Source organism: Amblyraja radiata, chromosome 34, assembly GCF_010909765.2.
Source record: "Amblyraja radiata isolate CabotCenter1 chromosome 34, sAmbRad1.1.pri, whole genome shotgun sequence".
Taxonomy (NCBI): Eukaryota; Metazoa; Chordata; class Chondrichthyes; order Rajiformes; family Rajidae; genus Amblyraja; species Amblyraja radiata.
In genome coordinates, this window is record NC_045989.1 from 24,542,817 (window position 1) to 24,560,342 (window position 17,526).

The following is a 17,526-nucleotide window of genomic DNA, read 5'->3' on the forward strand; positions in this document are numbered from 1 at the left end:
AAGTTTGTTCCATACACCCACCACCCTTTGTGTGAAAAAGTTACCCCTCAGATTCTTATTAAATCTTTTTCTCTTAAACCTATGTCCTCTGGCTCTCGATTCACCTACACTGTGCATCTACCCCATCTATTCCTCTCATGATTTTATACACCTCTATAAGATTACCCCTCGTCCTCCTGCGCACTAAGGGATAGTGTCCCAGCCTACTCAACCTCTCCCTATAGCTCACACCCTCTAGTCCTGGCAACATTCTAACAAGGGTTATCTGTATTAAACCATGTTTTTTTATATATACAGAGAGGTTGAAATATTTTGATCAGATAGAGATTCAGATGTTTTTGATATAAAGAGGGGCTGCATATACTGAGAGATTGAGAGGCTCTGAGAGGGATCTGGGTGTCCTTGTACACAAATGCAGATGTAATTAGGAAAGTAAATAAAACGTGCAACATTGCACATTCTCTCTGTGATTATGTGGGGGTTCCCCCCCAAAAGCTCCAGCTCCCTCCCACATCCCAGAGACAGGCTGAAACATTAATCAGCTATTGTAAGTTGCTGAGTGCGGGCTGTAATTTGTGTACAAGGACATCCCGATCCCTCTCAGAGCCTCTCAATCTCTGTATAGGCAACATCTCTTTATATCAAAAACCTCTTAATTTCTATCTCATCAAAATATCTTTATATCAAAACCTCTTAATCTCTATCTCATCAAACCTCTCTGTATATGAAAAACATGGTTTAATACGGATAACCCATGTTATAATAGACCATAAGGGGGGGGGGGGGGGTATGGTGTCTGTTGTAGCCAATTGCCCGTATAACCGAGTAAGGTGAGGTAAATATGTAGAGTACTGGAAAATCAACCAATAAACATACATGAAACAAGACACACAGTGTAGAATCTATACTGAACATTAATGAAAATGCATTTGCTCCAACCACCTAATGGTCCCTCCGTGATACAACAAATCCAGTCCTTTGTCCCCGATATGAACAGTCGCATTGGTTACAACCGATTTTGTCAGCTATAACCAAAAACCATTATAAATAGATTCATAATAATGAGGGTAGACTGTACTTCTAAAATGGATTAGAGTTACTATTGCAATGTTTTGAATTGCATGAAAAAAAAATATCGTTATGGGGATAAGATCAACGTATAATGTGGGATTTTTGTCCACATAGCCTATGTATTAATTTCTGTGCACAATTAATAAGATTTAAGTTTTAAATATATGTATTAGATAATAACAGCTGGGGAAGCAATGTTTCAATGTTTTCTTCCTTCCCTTTGCAGAAGCTTTTTAAAATGCGCAACCACTGTTTTTGATGAAATGCTGTTGTGATACCAAAGGTCATCAAACTAAGACAGTCACCAAGGGCGTTTTTTCCCCCCCTTTCAGGTGGTAATCAACGAGAACTTGCTCGTCAGAAAAATGCTAAAAAATCAAATGATGGTAAGAAGAAACGAAAGGACGATGGTTTATCTGCTGCAGCCAGAAAAGAGAGGTAAACCGTACAATATTAGCTGAATTAAGGGACTAAAGATGGAAATTAGCTACTGGCTATAATCTTGCATATTTACACGTAAATGTTTATCAATATGCACTGTCCCTGGTTAAAAAAAAACAAAAAACAATTTGATAAATATTTCAGTCAAGCTTCTGATGGATATAGAGGGAAGAATGGAGTTTCTGGCTCCGTTAGTGAGTTGGCTGTCCATTAGAGAATAAAGCAATTAATACTGGAAATACATAGCAGGTTTGCTGGTTTCTGCCTGCTTAATACTTAGTACAGGTGACAATAAACTGACCTTGAAGTCTTTAAGTATGAATCCAAAGCATTATATTAAATAACTTTATATTAAATAAGTTATATTAAATAACATTACAGGAAATTACAAAGTTTGTATTGGACATCACAAGGAGCATGTTGAAGTGGCAACTGAAACGTGCATAATCACTGAATAGTATCTACAGCTTTCTTTATCAAATATCTTATGCTTTTAATAATGGTTTATCTAAAATGACTTGATTGGGGTAAATCAAAATTCTGTACCTCCAGAACGAGCCTACTCTCGACATTGGACTATTTTGTTGAGAAATTGTTTATATTTACTGCCTTGATCTGTAAAGTTGCAGTTGCTCTAAAAGATTGCCATAACATATTCTCAATGTATTTGAAGAATATTGTGATTGTGGTTGCTTACAATTTGTATTCTTGCAGGGATGCCCAAATAATGCAGCAAAAGCAAAAAGGAAATGGAGATGGAGATGATGGAAATGCTGATGGAGCTCAAGCGGGTACTTCGAACTAACCCGCGCGCTCCTCTGATTCCCTGCCCAACTGTCCTGGATGGGTGCGTCTAACAAGCAACGCGACTTTGTCTTTGAATACTGAACATCGTTAATACATTGGGTTCCGGTACTTCAGAAAATTGCATTGTTGTATCTTTCCTATTGGATTATGCCATGTTTAATGATGAAGGGAGACGTCTGGATTGGAGGGTTGTTACTGATGCAGTGTTAGACTGTATGCTAAAGAGGAGCTTTTTCTTCATGAGCATAATTCACTAGGGCTATTCCAATATAAACAGAAAAGGTGCTTGCATTTGGATTTATGTGACCAGCCTTGTATTTTTGTATCAATGCTACCCCTCTAAATTCTGTTTCAATAAAGACAGCATTTAAGTTGACAAAGCTGGGTTTAGCTGCTTGACTTTAAGTTGTCTTTAAAGCTTTGCCACTCTTGAAGCATCTTTATCCTCCCTTCAGTGAGTGAGCCAAAAACAGAAGGAAACCAGTTCTCAACATTCATCAAGTTTCAGGTTTTCTAGTGGTGGGTATTATGAAAAATCCATTTATGTTTTTTTAAGGATTTGCCACTGACCTGGTATAAACATGAGGGCTGCATGCTCATCTGTTAGCTGGTGCAAAGAGTGAAATGTTCTATGCCTTGCTCAGAATTCCAATCTTTTTTCGGCAGAGTAGAACTATCTTGAAGTGTCAGTGAGTGGAATTGGAGATGGGAAAGTGGGTAAAAGTGTTGGAAATGAGAGATTTGCCTTCCATCTAAATCTCCCTTTGCATTGGGTATTTAATGTGGGCTCTTGCCACATTTTGCAATTCATTTCTTCAGTAGGAACGTGCACATGTTGTCATTATTTGGAGTGATCTGCCCGATTTATTATCTGGTGTAATGTGACATTTAAGACGTGAGAAGACCTCTCGAAGCCTGGAAGACCTCTCGAAGCGTCACCCAGTCAGATGACATCTCACTGATCTGAACTATGGTTAGGATAAGTACTTTGGAAATGGCTTATTGATCAATTTGGACCCATTGCACTTAAAAAAAAAACATTGATTAAAGCAGAATAAATATCTTAATGGACAAACTTGGGTGGATTGACTAATTTTTATAAAGTAATAACTATCACGCTTCAATTTTTGCCTGCTGTTGTGATGCACGTGATCTATGATAGTCAAAGCTTGGCAGTAAGTTGAATTTAATTAGATTTCTACCACATGTTGTGGATTTTAGGTTCAACTGCAGCCAAGTTTGCCGATTTAACCGCAAGCCCCTTTCCTCAACATCAGCACAAAATCTGTTTGATTTATTCAGTTGATTATCATTAGTATCTCTGCTATAATGCCCTGTATATATTACTATAAAAGATAATCTTGAAGGACATGACCAATTATTTTTTTTTTCTTCTGTGCATTTGTTCCATCGGTTCAATAAGGTCCATGAAAGGTAACACAAAAAAAATATATAGCTTCCTGGGTCAGGAAAGTGATGTGGGTTGTTATTTTCTTCAATCTCCTTGGACTAATTGTCTAAAATGTGTTCCTATGTAGTTATTGACAAAATTAATGAGTGAGGTTAATGCTCGTAATTCTTGCTATAGAACGAGCAAATATGTTTGGGCTGAAGAATGAAGCACATCTTAAGACAGAATGTAAATATTGCATTTTAATCAAGCGTTCATCTTTTGACCAGGTTGAAAAAAAGCTTGTGGTCAACTGTCAGGACACTCGCTGAATTTTGGGGGGATGGAACGAGCGAGCCAGAATATCTGGGTTTTCAGTTAGTAATTTCCTTGCTGCACTGATCTTTTGTCACCTGACTAACGTTGCTCATTTATAAGTGTATATTAAAATCTTTTTTGTATACTGTATGCATTTTCTGACTTTAATTGAAGATATTTGTGCCAGAACCTTACATGTTCAGACTAACAGCCTGCTAGAATTGGCTAGTGGTCTTGTTAACTGTCTAAAACTCTTTGTTGTGTACAGCATCCTATTCACACCTTTGAAATGCAGAGAATTTGGCGAGTATTGTATGTTTGGTGACCGTTAATGAACAGCTAGACAAATGATCTTCAACGCATTACTAGACATGGCTCATAGAATGGCATGGTAAGACATTTAATTCTGTAACAGGAAGAGCTGATACTGGCAGTCTGTCGCAGAGCTGCAAACATGGAGCTGAAGCACGGGCGACGTAAAGATCAAGAAGCCACGACTGTTCTCTGGTTAAAATGAACCACACATCTGGATTGGCAAAATCTTCAGCAGGTTCCAGAGACTCATGTCAACACCACAGAAGAAAAGCTGGAAACATTTGTTAGGTGACTACTTGCCAACTCCCTTGGCCAGTTATTTGCTGGTGAATACTAATTATTTGGCAAATATCCCAAGTCGTGATGGAACACAGAATACTCTTAACGTTTTTCATTTCTGAGGACTTGAATCCTGACAGTTAGCGACTGGCAAAGATTAATGGAAGGGCAATTGTTTACAAGAAAGCAATTAATTAAAATGAAGTTTAAAATTTGAGCCCAAGGTTGATCTTTAAACTGCTGTGTTGTCCATCTACAAGTGTCCACCGCAGGAACATACTTTCTAGATTTCAATTATGTAAAGTCTAAAAAGTGAACGGCTGCATTACTGCCTGGCATCTTTGACTTTGACTAAATACTGTTCAACCAGCACTCATTTGTTTGTTGACCCACAATGGATCATAATTAAGCTATACGTTTTGTTTTTAAATTCTTAAACTTGCTTTAAAATGCACTCATTATCTTGCTCTTTCCTGTTCTCCATTTGCCATAGAGCTTAGAGATACAGTGTGGAAACAGGCCCACCGAGGCCCACCGAGGCCACGCCAACCATCAATCACCTGTTCACATTAGTTATATTTCCTATACAGGAGAGGCACTTTACAGATGCCAAGTAACCTACAAACCTGCACAACCTTGGAATGTGCGAGGAAACTGGAGCACCTGGAGAAAACGCATACGGTCACGGGGAGAACATTCAACTTCCATACAGACAGCACCCGTAGTCAGGATCATACTGGGTCTCTGGTGTTGTGAGGCAGCAACTCTACCGCTGCACCACAATGCTGCCATAGTGAACTCTGATATTGGGAGCGATCTTGTACTCTCTCAAGCTCAATCAACCCCGTGCCCTCAGATGCATAAGACCAACCTTGGGATTCCCTTAAACACTTCTCTTAAGACTCTACTTAAAAATCCCAAAAGTCGAGCTTTGGTCATCTGGTCATCATGCATCTGACCTGATTTGCTTTCAGTATGTCATTTACCGCAATATTTTGAAACTCCTTTAAGGTGATGGGGGAAAGAGTCAATAGGAACCTTTTCACATAAAGAGTGGTGGGTATATGGAACAAGCTGCCAGAGTAGGTAGTTGAGGCAGGCACTATAACAACAGGTAAAATACCCATTTGGACAGCTACATGTGTAGGAACGGTTTAGAAGTTAAACGTGCGGGTAGAATAGAAGCTGCCTGTACTGCTTATTTACTCCAGCATTTTGTGTCGGTCAGGCTTAGAAGGATATGGGCCAAACGCGGGAAAGTGGGACTGCTGTAAATGGGGCATGTTGGGTGGTGTGGGCAAGTTGGGCCGAAGGGCCTGTTTCCGTGGTGTATGACAAACCTTGCGATACTTGGTAAATTAAAGCTGCTTTATAGGTGGAAGTTTTTGGATTAGTTTTCATTACATTGACCTATTTCCATCATGTTACATTCAATGGCCCCTTTGTTCATGTTCTGCTAGGTTTAGTTGCTCATTGACAGAATGGATGGGCCTCACTTCATTATTACAAGGGTTTGCACATTATCAACACTAGCCAGGTTTTGCTTTCACATCCTTTTAACTCAGGGAGAGATAAAGAAAAATCACAATCTTGCCCATTAACTGACATAATTAATGGTACTTCTCAATGTCGGAAAAATGATTTGTATTAGTGTCATACTGGCTTATGTATTACATATTCAAAAGTGGTCTAAGTTCTTGTTATCTGCCATATCTAGTGTTACAGCTATGTTGGGATGTGTTACTATTTTTCATTCCATACTTGTACCTTTTTATTAAATCTATACTTTCAGTGATTCGAGGTTTTGTTTGAATAATGGTATTTTGATTTTCTTATTCAATCTCTGCTCTCAACTAATTGGCATCTCACTCTTAATTCACAATCACACAGGGTGTAAGCACAAAGACAAACCTTTCTACCTGACTGACGTCTGAAGAAAAGCCCTGTCCCAAAATGTCACCTATCCACGTTCTCCAGGGATCTGCCTGACCTGCTGAGTTACTCCAGCATTTTGTCTTTCTTTGGTAAACCAGCTTTTTCAATTCCTTCTTAATACTACCTAATAGGAGCCTTCCACCCCAGTTAATTCTGTTAATGGGACTTTCTATTCTTTTCCCCCAGTGCTCTCAAATAAAACTAGATAATGCTGGAAATCACACATGCACCCTAACCAGTTGCACACTTTCTATCTTGGAAGCATGCCATATTTCCACCATTTTGTCTTAGATTAATAATCTACTTTCCTTCTGTAAGCATGGTTACACTGCCTTTACACACTGGTAAAGATGATTCACCTGGGTTCAGTCCACAGTTAACAGTCTAAACCAACACATGAATATATTGGGAATGGTGGGATATAAATCACGTGCAGGCAGAGGAGATTAGGCTGCGGAACAAGCCTTTAAATGAGGTGCCACTGACACAGGAATGCCCCAAAGGCTCGGATGGCCAAACCCGCCCGGAGCTCGTTTGACACAGAACCGCCGGAGTCTCCGTCGGACGGCTGAACACACATGGAGACTTTGTCCGTCATCCGAAACCGGCCGAAAGCTCGTCGGATGTGGAATACCTGGATGGAGTCGCTGCAGACATTGGCCGTGGAGAGCAGGGGCTGGTAGGAGGGTGGACCGGAGCAATGCTTCCAGCGCAGGTGGTCACCCCCGGGACACAAGATGGCCAATCAGAAGAGAGATTGACAAAGGTTGGCAGGCCAAGGGGATCGGGAGCTGCCCTGGTATAACTAACACGTGGGAATCCAGACTTTGAACAATGAAATGGCACCAAACATGGCAGCGCCAGCATTATATGTAAAATGAATTTCACCGTCATGTTTAATTGCCTACATGACAATAAATATCCATTGAACCTGGCCTCATGTTTGCTGTGGGCATTGTGGGCCTGTTCCTGTGCTGTACTGTTTTATAATAAGTAAGCTAATCTCTGTGTTCAAAAGGGAACTGCAGATGCTGGAATATCGAAGGTACACAAAATTGCTGGTGCAGCAGCATCTATGCAGCGAAGGAAATAGGCGACGTTTCGGGCCGAAACCCTTCTTCAGACAGCTAATCTCTGTACTGCTGCATGCACTGCAGCAGACCATGTGTGCCACTAGATGGAAGCAAATCAGCAAAAGTCTTTTGGCATTGTTCATGATCTGGGTGCTGGTTATTATCTGATTTATTGTCCATTTAAAATTGAGACGATGGTGGCCAAAAACAAACCTTCATGAACTGCTTCAGTCCTCAAAGTGCAGTTGGCTAGTGCAAAGTTTAAACCCAAAGCCAATGGAATGACAATATATTTCCAAATTAGGATTGTGCCAACCTGGAGGGAGGGGTACACCTGTAAGTGGTGGCGATCCTCTGCACCTGCTGTCTGTGCTTTTTATTTAGTGGTAGTGGTCGGTGGATTGGGAGAAGCTATTGAAGACGCCTGGGTGAATAACTACAGTGCATATTGTCAACAGTACACATTATAACTGCTGTGTGATGGAGGCAAGGAAGGTTTCAGGTAGTTTTGGAAATGCCATTCAAGTGGGCTGCTTTACCCTGGACCAGAGAATGTGCTGACATTTGTTGGAGATGTACTCATCCAGACAAGTGGAGAGTAGTCATCGTACTCCTGATTAATGCTTTGCAGATGGTGGAAAGGCAGGAGGTGTTACCCACTTGCTTTGATACTTGTAGTTGATCTGGATTATGGTCAAAGAGTCAAGGATGACCACGCCAAACACTCGGTTTTGATAATGTGCATAAATGTCAACGTTAGGTGGTTAAGACTCCTTTGTTGGAAATGGACGTTGTCATGTGGCAGGTAATTATGTGCTACTTAAAAGCTTATGCTCCAATATGGTTCTGTGCATGATACATGCACACATGAGCTATTAGAATTGCTGAATTGAACATAAAATCAGACATTGGGCAATTGTGATCAAACATCGCCAGTTTGGCACCTATTCTTCTCCCCCTTCCCTGCTGTTATTTCATCTGGCTTCACAATTTGTAACTCTTCAATCCTTTTGTCTTTTTATAAATACTGGCCTCTGTTCAATATCTCCCAATCAACCCATCAGCATCTGCAGTCTCAAAACAACTTCAAAATAGAAGATATGCGAGAGGAGAGGAGAGAATAATGACAATTACACTAATAACATGACAATTAAAATTAGTGTAAAGGTAAATCCTGGACTGAGCATTATATTTAACACTAGATTAAGTGGGACCCGTTGGGTCCCAGGTTCACACAGGAGGGCTGGTTCCCCAATGCAATATTCCACCTCTCCACCTATTCCAATATTGGTGGCCAGTGGGGGGAGGGGGTTCTGGAGTGCTAGCATGGGTGTCGTGGGTCAAGTCAAGTCAAGCACAGTGAGTGCAGGGCCAACAATCCATTTCAAGTCAATCCGTGTCAAGTCAATCCATTTCAAGTCAGCAAGTCAAGTCAATCCGTTTCAAGTCAAGTCAAGCACAGGGCAGGTGGGGCCAGCCAACAATATACAATCCACTTGCTTTCATTTCAGGTGAGGTCAAGCAAAGGCAAAGCAAAAGCACAGGACAGGCCAAACAACTCATTGCATTTTCATTTAGGGCTAACAAATCATTTATTGCAAGTACATTGCAGACTCACTGTTCAGTTGACTCACGGCTTAGATTCACAGTTGTGGCCTCTCACTCGCAATCTTCCAGGGTGACTGGTTCACGTCCAAGCATCCGGGGTTTATCTCCATCATGGTGATTGGCAGGACCAATCAGCTGATTTCAACAATTTTTAAACATTCATAACTTTTTTATTTTTCAGCGATCGGAAAAATCCTTGGGGCTGCTGCAGCAGAGGAGGACTGTGAGTAAGATGGCCAAAAATCATAGCGATGTACGGTAGCGTTTTTTCTAAAATCAATTAACAGCATAGACAGGAAGTGGTCAAGATGAGACTTTTAGTTATATAGATTTCAGATTAAAAGATATTGTTTGCCGAGAGATGCTGCCACTCTTGGAGCTATTTTTTGTAATCTCTCTGCTGCCACTCGAGTAACTCAAACCCACTTCAACACTCGCTGCCAGAAGTGAATGTGCAGGTGGAAACAGTTGGCGGCGATAAACATTAAATTCATATATTGTAATCAGTTTTATTTCAGATTAAAATCAGACAGCTTGCTTTGAACAGTTCATGCCCTTTCAAACATTCCTTCATTTTACAAAACTAGTTTACTTTTTACATTTAGAGTGTCAGATTTTATATTCATACAATGCCATCACAAAATAGAAAATAAGTGTGCTTCTGCTTAAATATGTACATTTATAAACCTGCTACCCACAAATATACATTATTCGCCAAACATATTGGCCATAAAATCAAGATGCTCTCAAATGAGAGTAAAGGTTTGCAAAAAAAATTTTTTTTTGCATTACAAATCCCAAGGATAGCCCAAGGTTAGTGAAAGACTGCAATTCACCAAGGCTTAGCTCTACATTTTACAGCAATTATTCATCATTTTTTTCCCATCAGTTGGTAGTAGTTTCATCTCCGGTTCACTTTTCCTGAGGCTTGCATTCTTTTTCGCTTCTCTGCGATGGGAAAGAAATGGTATTATGTAACAGATTGTGCAGATATATCCAACCAACCTCACTGGAGACCAGATTTCTAGAATTGAAATGGTTTGGTGTGGACTGACACTTTAGTTGGAGGGAGGGAACAAAATGAACAAGATTAGTTGATGGATCTTCTATTCCAAGGCATGCTGAAGTCCATTTCCCTTTGGCCCGAAGGAAGGTCCTTCAACTAAGTCCATCTGGCTTGTCACAAGGGCTGGATTATAATTGGACATTCTACTGCTTGGATAGAAAACATAGAAAATGGGTGCAGGAGGAGGCCATTCGGCCCTTCGAGCCAGCACCATTGTTTAATAACTCCATCCCTCCCCCTTCCTAGTTCTGTGACACGCCTGACTGTCCCCGATCAAATGTTATCTCTATTTGCTTCGTTGTCATCTTTTCCCAGCTAACTTTTTTTCAATTCAATTCATTGTCAATAACAATGATCTATTCTACATTTTCCTTGATCTGCATCTCTTTTGGTGTCTCGTTTTCACACCTTACCCTTCCTTATCTGTGTCTCCCTCTCCCCTGACTCAGTCTGAAGAAGAGCCTCGATCCGAAACGTCACCTATTCCTTCTATCCAGAGATGCTGCTTCTCCCACTGAGTTACTCTAGCATTGTGTGTCTACCTTACCATTTTTCCTGTTGTTTCCCCCCCAGAAAGTGTCCATTTTTATTTTTTATCTTGCAATAAAAAAGGTTACCTGGGTCTCAGGAAAGACATATGCAAAATATATTTTTTTAGGAAATTGGGAGCAACTTCTAACTCCAAATTAATCTAATTGCATTAATTTCTTCCACATCTCAGCTATTGGTTACATGTTAAACTATCCAGGATTCCCATTCCGCTCTAGAGAATAGGAGTATCACAAAACTCTCTAATATCGAACCCCTTCCATTTCATTTAAGGTTGGTATCATTAATCAACATGGCTCATTCTTGAATAATGGCTTGTTGAGCAGGCATCAAGACTTTCCCCAGTGAAACTGCACAACATTGCTCAGTGCACATGTCCACGGCGTAATGTGTAGCTTTGGCTATTTCTTCAGGGTTTTCAAATCTCTTTTGGCAAAGCAACAATGAATACACGGGATCGCATTATCCCAGTGCAGGAACACACACATAAATACAGCACAAAATAAGACAAATAAACTTCTATACCTAGATCAACATTTCTCTCTCATTCAACACAGTTACTCAACGGTGACTCTTTCTCCAATAGTCAATGTATATGATTTGGTTTAAAGATACAACTTGGAAACAAGCCCTTTGGCTCACTGATCACCTATTCACACCCGTTCTGTGTTATCGTACTTTCTCATCCCTACACACCAGTGGCATAATTAATCTATAAACCCGCACGTCTTTGGGATGTGAGAGGAAACTAGAGCAAAATCCACATGGTTGCAGGGAGAACGTGCAAGCTCCACACAGACAGCGACTGAGGATTGAACCCGAGTCTCTGGCAGTATAAAGCAGCAGCTGTACCAGCTGTGCAACAGTGCTGCCGTAATGCATTAGGTGGAGCCTCATGCCACTGATCAAATGCCAAATAAAGAATTTTCCAAAATGAAAAATAATGGATTCACTGTGCACAAATTTGCAGCAGTTATACTGTATATTGCTGCTAAAGTGTACACTGCAGATATGTGCCAAGTTGAAAACGACCTTACCTGGCGAGGTGCAGAACTGCTTCTACCACATTGGTCCCGTCCTTTGCACTTGTTTCACAAAACAGAGCATTATATGTCTAGAGAAAAGTGAGGCACAGAATTAACTCTGTATTGTTCTACACAGTGCATCATCCTAATATAGGGAGTCACAGAGATTAATACAGCGTGGAAACAGCCCCTCTGTCCAACTTGCCCACACCGACCTACACTAGTCCTACCTGCCCACATTTTCCCTATATCCCTTTAAACCCATCCATGTACCATCTGTAATGAATTAAACCAGAATATGCAAATCCAGAACAAAATGATAGAACATTCAATCATCATGAAAGCATTAAAAATATATAACATCTGCTCTTTAGAAAGATATTTTGCTTAGGAATAGAGTGGTTATATCTACCTAATCTGCATTAAAGAGAAATTGTACTATTTAATTTTGCATAATTATTAAAAAGAATAATGAGAAATTAAATGCATGTAAAAAGTGTAGGACAATTCATACCATAGCTAGCTTCTCTCCATGGGCAGTCAATACAGCACCTCGCTGTGCTTGAGACCTCTCGTTTCTTAAATCAAGTTTATTCCCAATTAAAATGATTGGTATCGGACCATCAGTCGAATTCTGAAAAGGATAGTATTTTGTTATTGTTCTACTTAGCAAAAGTTGATTTAGCAATATTGTACAGCAAAATGCAAATGACAGACACCTGGGGAACGGGCATCTACTGTCTTTACTTTAGAGAAACAGGCCCTTCAGCCCATCACGTCCTTGTCACCCATCAAGTCTTAACCATACTAATCCATGCATCACTAACAGGTTCACAGCCTTCTTTGGCTTCACAATTCAATGCTCGTAGAAATATTAGTTAACTGCTGTCAGAGAAGCTGACTCCTCTGCCTACTTCAAACACAGGGCCTTTTGTTTTGGACACCTCTGTAGTGGAGAAATGATTGCTATTTACCCTATCTGCCCCTCAATAGTTCTGCATATAAGACCACAAGACATAGGAGCAGAATTAGGCCATTCAGCCAATCGAGTCTACTCCGCCATTCCATATTAGCTGATCTATTTTTCAGCAAAAGTGAATTAATTTGGGTCAATGATAGGGCTAATATCCAATATTTCAGAAAAACTGCCAGACTGGCACTAAAGTCCCGAATGTGCCAGATATATTAACAAAGTTTACTGTTTTGGAGAGACAAAGAACTGCAGATGCTGGTTAATCCACAAAAGGGCACAAAATGCTGGAGTGCATCAACTGGTCAGGCAGCACCTCTGGAGAACATGGAAAGGCAATGTTTCGGGTTGAAACCCTTCTTCAGTCCCCATTCTCCAGAGATGCTGCCTGATCCACTGAGATACTCCAGCACTTTGTGCCCTTTACTGTTTAGGATCTGGTAATGCTGAAGTAAGGCTTTGCAGTGCCACAGAAGTTGCAGAAAGACAGAGATTGACATACAATTGAGTCTGAACACCCTATAGAGGTCGATCAAACAACCCCAGAAGATGTCAATGAGAGGTGAGTGTTGACCAGGACACCAACGATACTGTTATCCACTTGGCAAGAGATTTGTCCTCACACGATGTGAATGGGGTACAACAAATACAGCATGGTAAAAATGTGAAGACGTTTCAAGCAGAATGAAAAGCACAGACAAGCAGTTTGAATTGTACCTTAATTTCATCGATCCATTCCCGGACATTCAAGAAACTGATCTCTGAAGTCACATCATACAGCAATAACACACCGTGAGCTTTTCGGAAATAAGACTTTGCAATGCTGCGAAACCTAGTGGTGGAGGTGAGAAGGAGGAACGTGCATCATTGATAAGGGTGTGAACAGGAACACAATACAGATCAAAACAAACAACGAGGTTTGAGGAGTTGAGTAAAAATTGATTACAAAGATGCGGCTTGACTTTACATCCATTTAGAAAATGTTCTACAGCAAGGTGGTCCAATCCCAGGTCGACATTCAGAGCCTTTTACGCAATGAAGGCGAGTTTAACTAGGCATAATGCTATGCTGAAATGTGGATGTGAAAATTGTCCCACGTGTGCCTTCAAATCCACTCATTTCTTTGTCCCAGGTGTGCCTTCAAATCCACTCATTAATTCAGAGGGTGGTTAATCTGTGGAATTCTTTGCCATTGAAACAGTTGATGGATATTCTTAAGGCAGAGATAAATTCTTGATTAGTATGGGTGCCAGGCGTTATGGGGTTAGGAGGGAGAGATAGATCAGCCATGATTGAATGGGGGAGGAGACTTGATGGGCCGAATGGCTTAATTCTGCTCCTAGCACGTATGACCCATCTCCTCAGCCCAATTAAATGAACGGTTCTACAGTGGGAGGGCCATCATTCGTACTGCACCAGGATATTGTACAGAGTGAAATATGAATCACACCCTCATTATCCCTCATGTTAGACAGAGGTACCAGCCAACAATATTTAGAACAATCAGGCATCTGTTGGACAGGTTTTGTTTACAATAGGGTATGGATTACAAATTTATCAAATTCATCTTTACCAGTCTGGGCTTTAAATCATTGCTCCCTCGAAATCACAAGGGCCAAGTTAAATCTTGGGACGGTATATATTCGAATACATTAATATTGTGTAATAAGGAACTGCAGATGCTGGTCTAAAACAAGTAATGGTTGACGTTTCGGGACGAGACTGGAGAAGGGTCTCGACCTGAAACGTCACCCATTACTTCTATCCAGAGATGCTGCCCGTCCCGCTGAGTTACTGCAGATTTTTGTGTCTAATACATTAATATTATTGGGCAGATTTCACCTTCAAAGTATTATTTTCTGTATGTCTGCACAAAAATGTGAAACTTCCGTATCTCAATTTTTTTTCCTGCATTAACCCTTCAACATCTTCACTTTTCACATGGCCAAAAAATAAATTATATCGTTTAAGATTTTAGTATTATTAATTTCTATTATATTAATTTAAAGTTTTTATATTTAACTATATAGTTAAAGCTTATAATAAAGCGGGTAAGGTAGCACGGTGGTGCAGCGGTAGTGTTGCTGCCTCACGGTGTCAGAGACTCGAGTTCGATCCTGACCATGGGTGCTGTCAGTGCAGTGCTTACAGAGGAAAGCATATTCTTTGTTCAATCCTGACTACGGGTGCTGTCTGTACAGAGTTTGCACGTTCTCCCTGTGACCACGAGGGTTTTCTCCGGGTGCTCTGGATTCCTCCTACATCCAGAAGTCCAGAACAAGGGGCCACAGTTTAAGGATAAGAGGGAAGCCTTTTAGGACCGAGATGAGAAAATCATTTTTTTTACACAGAGAGTGGTGAATCTGTGAAATTCTCTGCCACAGAAGGTAGTTGAGGCCAGTTAATTGGCTATATTTAAGAGGGAGTTAGATGTGGCCCTTGTGGCTAAAGTTATCAGGGGGTATGGAGAGAAGGCAGGTATGGGATATTGATTCGGATGATCAGCCATGATCATATTGAATGGCGGTGCAGGCTCGAAGGGCCGAATGGCCTACTCCTGCACCTATTTTCTATGTTTCTATCCCATAGCTGTGTGGAATTGTAGGTTAATTGGCTTCTGTAAATTGCCCCCTAGTGTGCAGGGAGTGAATGAGAAAGTGGGATAACATAGAACTAGTGTGAACGGGCGATCAATGATCAGCGTCGGTTCGCTGGGCTCAAAGACCTGTACCAATGTTGTATCTCTAAACTAAACATTAGCCTTTTAACTGGTTACATCCTCATTTTTCACATAGCTAATATTATGACACTGATATTTCAAAACCTTGTCAGAATAAAGTACAAGGCCAGGTACAATCCATCTACACTTCACACTGCCTCAGCTAGGCTACCAGCATCATCGAGGACCAGTCTCACCCCGGTCACTCCCACTTCTCCCATCAGGGAAAAGGTACAGAAGTGTGAAAATGCACACCTCCAGATTCAGAGACAGTTTCTTCCCAGCTGTTATTATCAAGCATCTGAACCATCCTATCAACAACTAGAGCGAGGCGCTGAGCTACCATCTACCTTATTGGAGACCCTCTGACCATTTTAATCAGACTTTATCTTGCACTAAATGTTATTCCCTTTATACTGTATCTCTACACTGTGGATGGCTTGATTGTAATCACGTATAGCCTTTCCGTTGACTGGATAACAAAAAGCTTATCACTGTACCTCGGTACTCTTGATGATAAAATAAATCCTAAACTAAAAGTGATTTTCAGTGGCGCATTGTTTTGGAGTCTGACCTAAACAAAGGCTTCAAATAGAGAAACAAATATATCCTCATTTCACACAGTCTGCCGTACCTCTCCTGACCGGCAGTATCCCAGATCTGTAACGTGGCACTTTCTCCATCAACCAGTAGCTTCTTCATTTGGAAGTCAACTCCTAGAAACAGATGACAAGTTTCACTTGGATCGGATCTTTTGAAAGAATAACCATGGTTAAATAAATCTACACTCATTAACATGACCCAGCATACAGGGGAAAGCATATTCTTTGTTCAATCCTGACTACGGGTGCTGTCTGTACAGAGTTTGCACGTTCTCTCTGTGACCCCGTGGGTTTTCTCCGGGTGCTCCGGTTTCCTCCCACATCCCAAAGAAATGGAGGTTTACAGATTTATTGGCTTCTGTATAGTGCCCCTAGGGTGTAGGGAGTGGATGAGAGAGTGGGATAATACAGATCTAGTATGAACGGGTGATCAATGGCCGGCCCATAAAAAACAGTCAATCTCCACTTTAAAAATACCCAATGACTTGGCCTCCACAGCTGGCTGAAGCAATGCAGCACTGAAGATGCTGAAGTCTTCAGTAAACACAAAGTGCTGGGGAATGGAATGGATCGACCAGCGATCCCCGCACATTAACACTATCCTAGCGACAAGTTTTACATTTACACCAAGCCAATTAACCTACATACCTGTACGTCCTTGGCGTGTGGAAGGAAACCGAAGATCTCGGAGAAAACCCTCGTGGTCACAGGGTGAACGTACAAACTCCCTACAGACCGCACCCGTATTCAGGATCAAACCCCGATCTTTGGCGCTGTGAGGCAGTAGCTCTACCGCTGCACCAAATGTCCTTCCCGGTTAACAGGTTGAAAATAATCAAACTTCCCAAGAGATCTAATTTTCATCGAACGAACAGCTAACAATGACGTTTCCTTTATCATCATTACTTTTTGCATATCTTTCATTCATTGTTCTTTATGTCTCTACATCATCTACTACAGTATATCTCTCGTTTCCCTTTCCCTTGACTCCCCTGACTGAAGAAGGGTCTCGACCAGAAACAGCACCCATTCCTTCTCTCCAGAGATGCTGTCTGTCCCGCTGAGTTACTCCAGCTTCCCATGAGATCACATTCATTAAAGATACAGGGCCGGGCAGCAAGGGGCAGTCAGCTCACCCAACGTGGTCTGAATGTGTGCTTTAAATTCGTTCATACACAAACGCAGCAGGAAGCTGGATTTGCCCGACCCCGCATCTCCTGCAAGGACAAGTCTGTAGAGTGGTCCATCTCCTCGGAAGTCATCGCCCACAAAGCCTGCCGTCTGAAAACATTAAAAACATGATTAAGAATGTACATAATGTAATGAAAAAACTGCAGATGCTGGTTTATACCATAGAT

General features: G+C 41.1%; 2 protein-coding genes across 5 annotated transcripts in view; one reads left to right on the forward strand and one right to left on the reverse strand.

Annotated features, from left to right (window-relative positions):
* The window catches only part of serf2 (small EDRK-rich factor 2), a 28,366-nt gene that overhangs the window by 6,843 nt on the left and 3,997 nt on the right, over positions 1-17,526 (forward strand). The window contains exons 2-4 of one of the 3 annotated variants that reach the window (XR_004416819.1): positions 1,404-1,509; positions 2,227-2,359; positions 5,115-5,140. Coding sequence is in view for 2 of the 3 variants with exons in the window: in XM_033050228.1 (XP_032906119.1) it covers positions 1,404-1,509; positions 2,227-2,317 (197 nt within the window). In the remaining variant the exon portion in view is untranslated. Of the gene's footprint in view, positions 1-1,403; positions 1,510-2,226; positions 4,178-5,114; positions 6,417-17,526 lie in introns of those variants that run through there. The other 2 variants (XM_033050228.1, XM_033050227.1) reach the window with 2 other exon arrangements.
* Positions 9,727-17,526, reverse strand: part of LOC116991542 (ras and EF-hand domain-containing protein-like) — a 50,303-nt gene continuing 42,503 nt past the window's right edge. For both annotated transcript variants that reach the window (XM_033050226.1, XM_033050225.1), the window contains exons 12-17: positions 17,305-17,449; positions 16,201-16,282; positions 13,565-13,679; positions 12,392-12,511; positions 11,890-11,966; positions 9,727-10,185 (exon numbers count right to left, since the gene is read on the reverse strand). In XM_033050226.1, the coding sequence (XP_032906117.1) occupies positions 10,086-10,185; positions 11,890-11,966; positions 12,392-12,511; positions 13,565-13,679; positions 16,201-16,282; positions 17,305-17,449 (639 nt within the window). In that variant the 3' untranslated portion in view covers positions 9,727-10,085. The remainder of the gene's footprint in view (positions 10,186-11,889; positions 11,967-12,391; positions 12,512-13,564; positions 13,680-16,200; positions 16,283-17,304; positions 17,450-17,526) is intronic.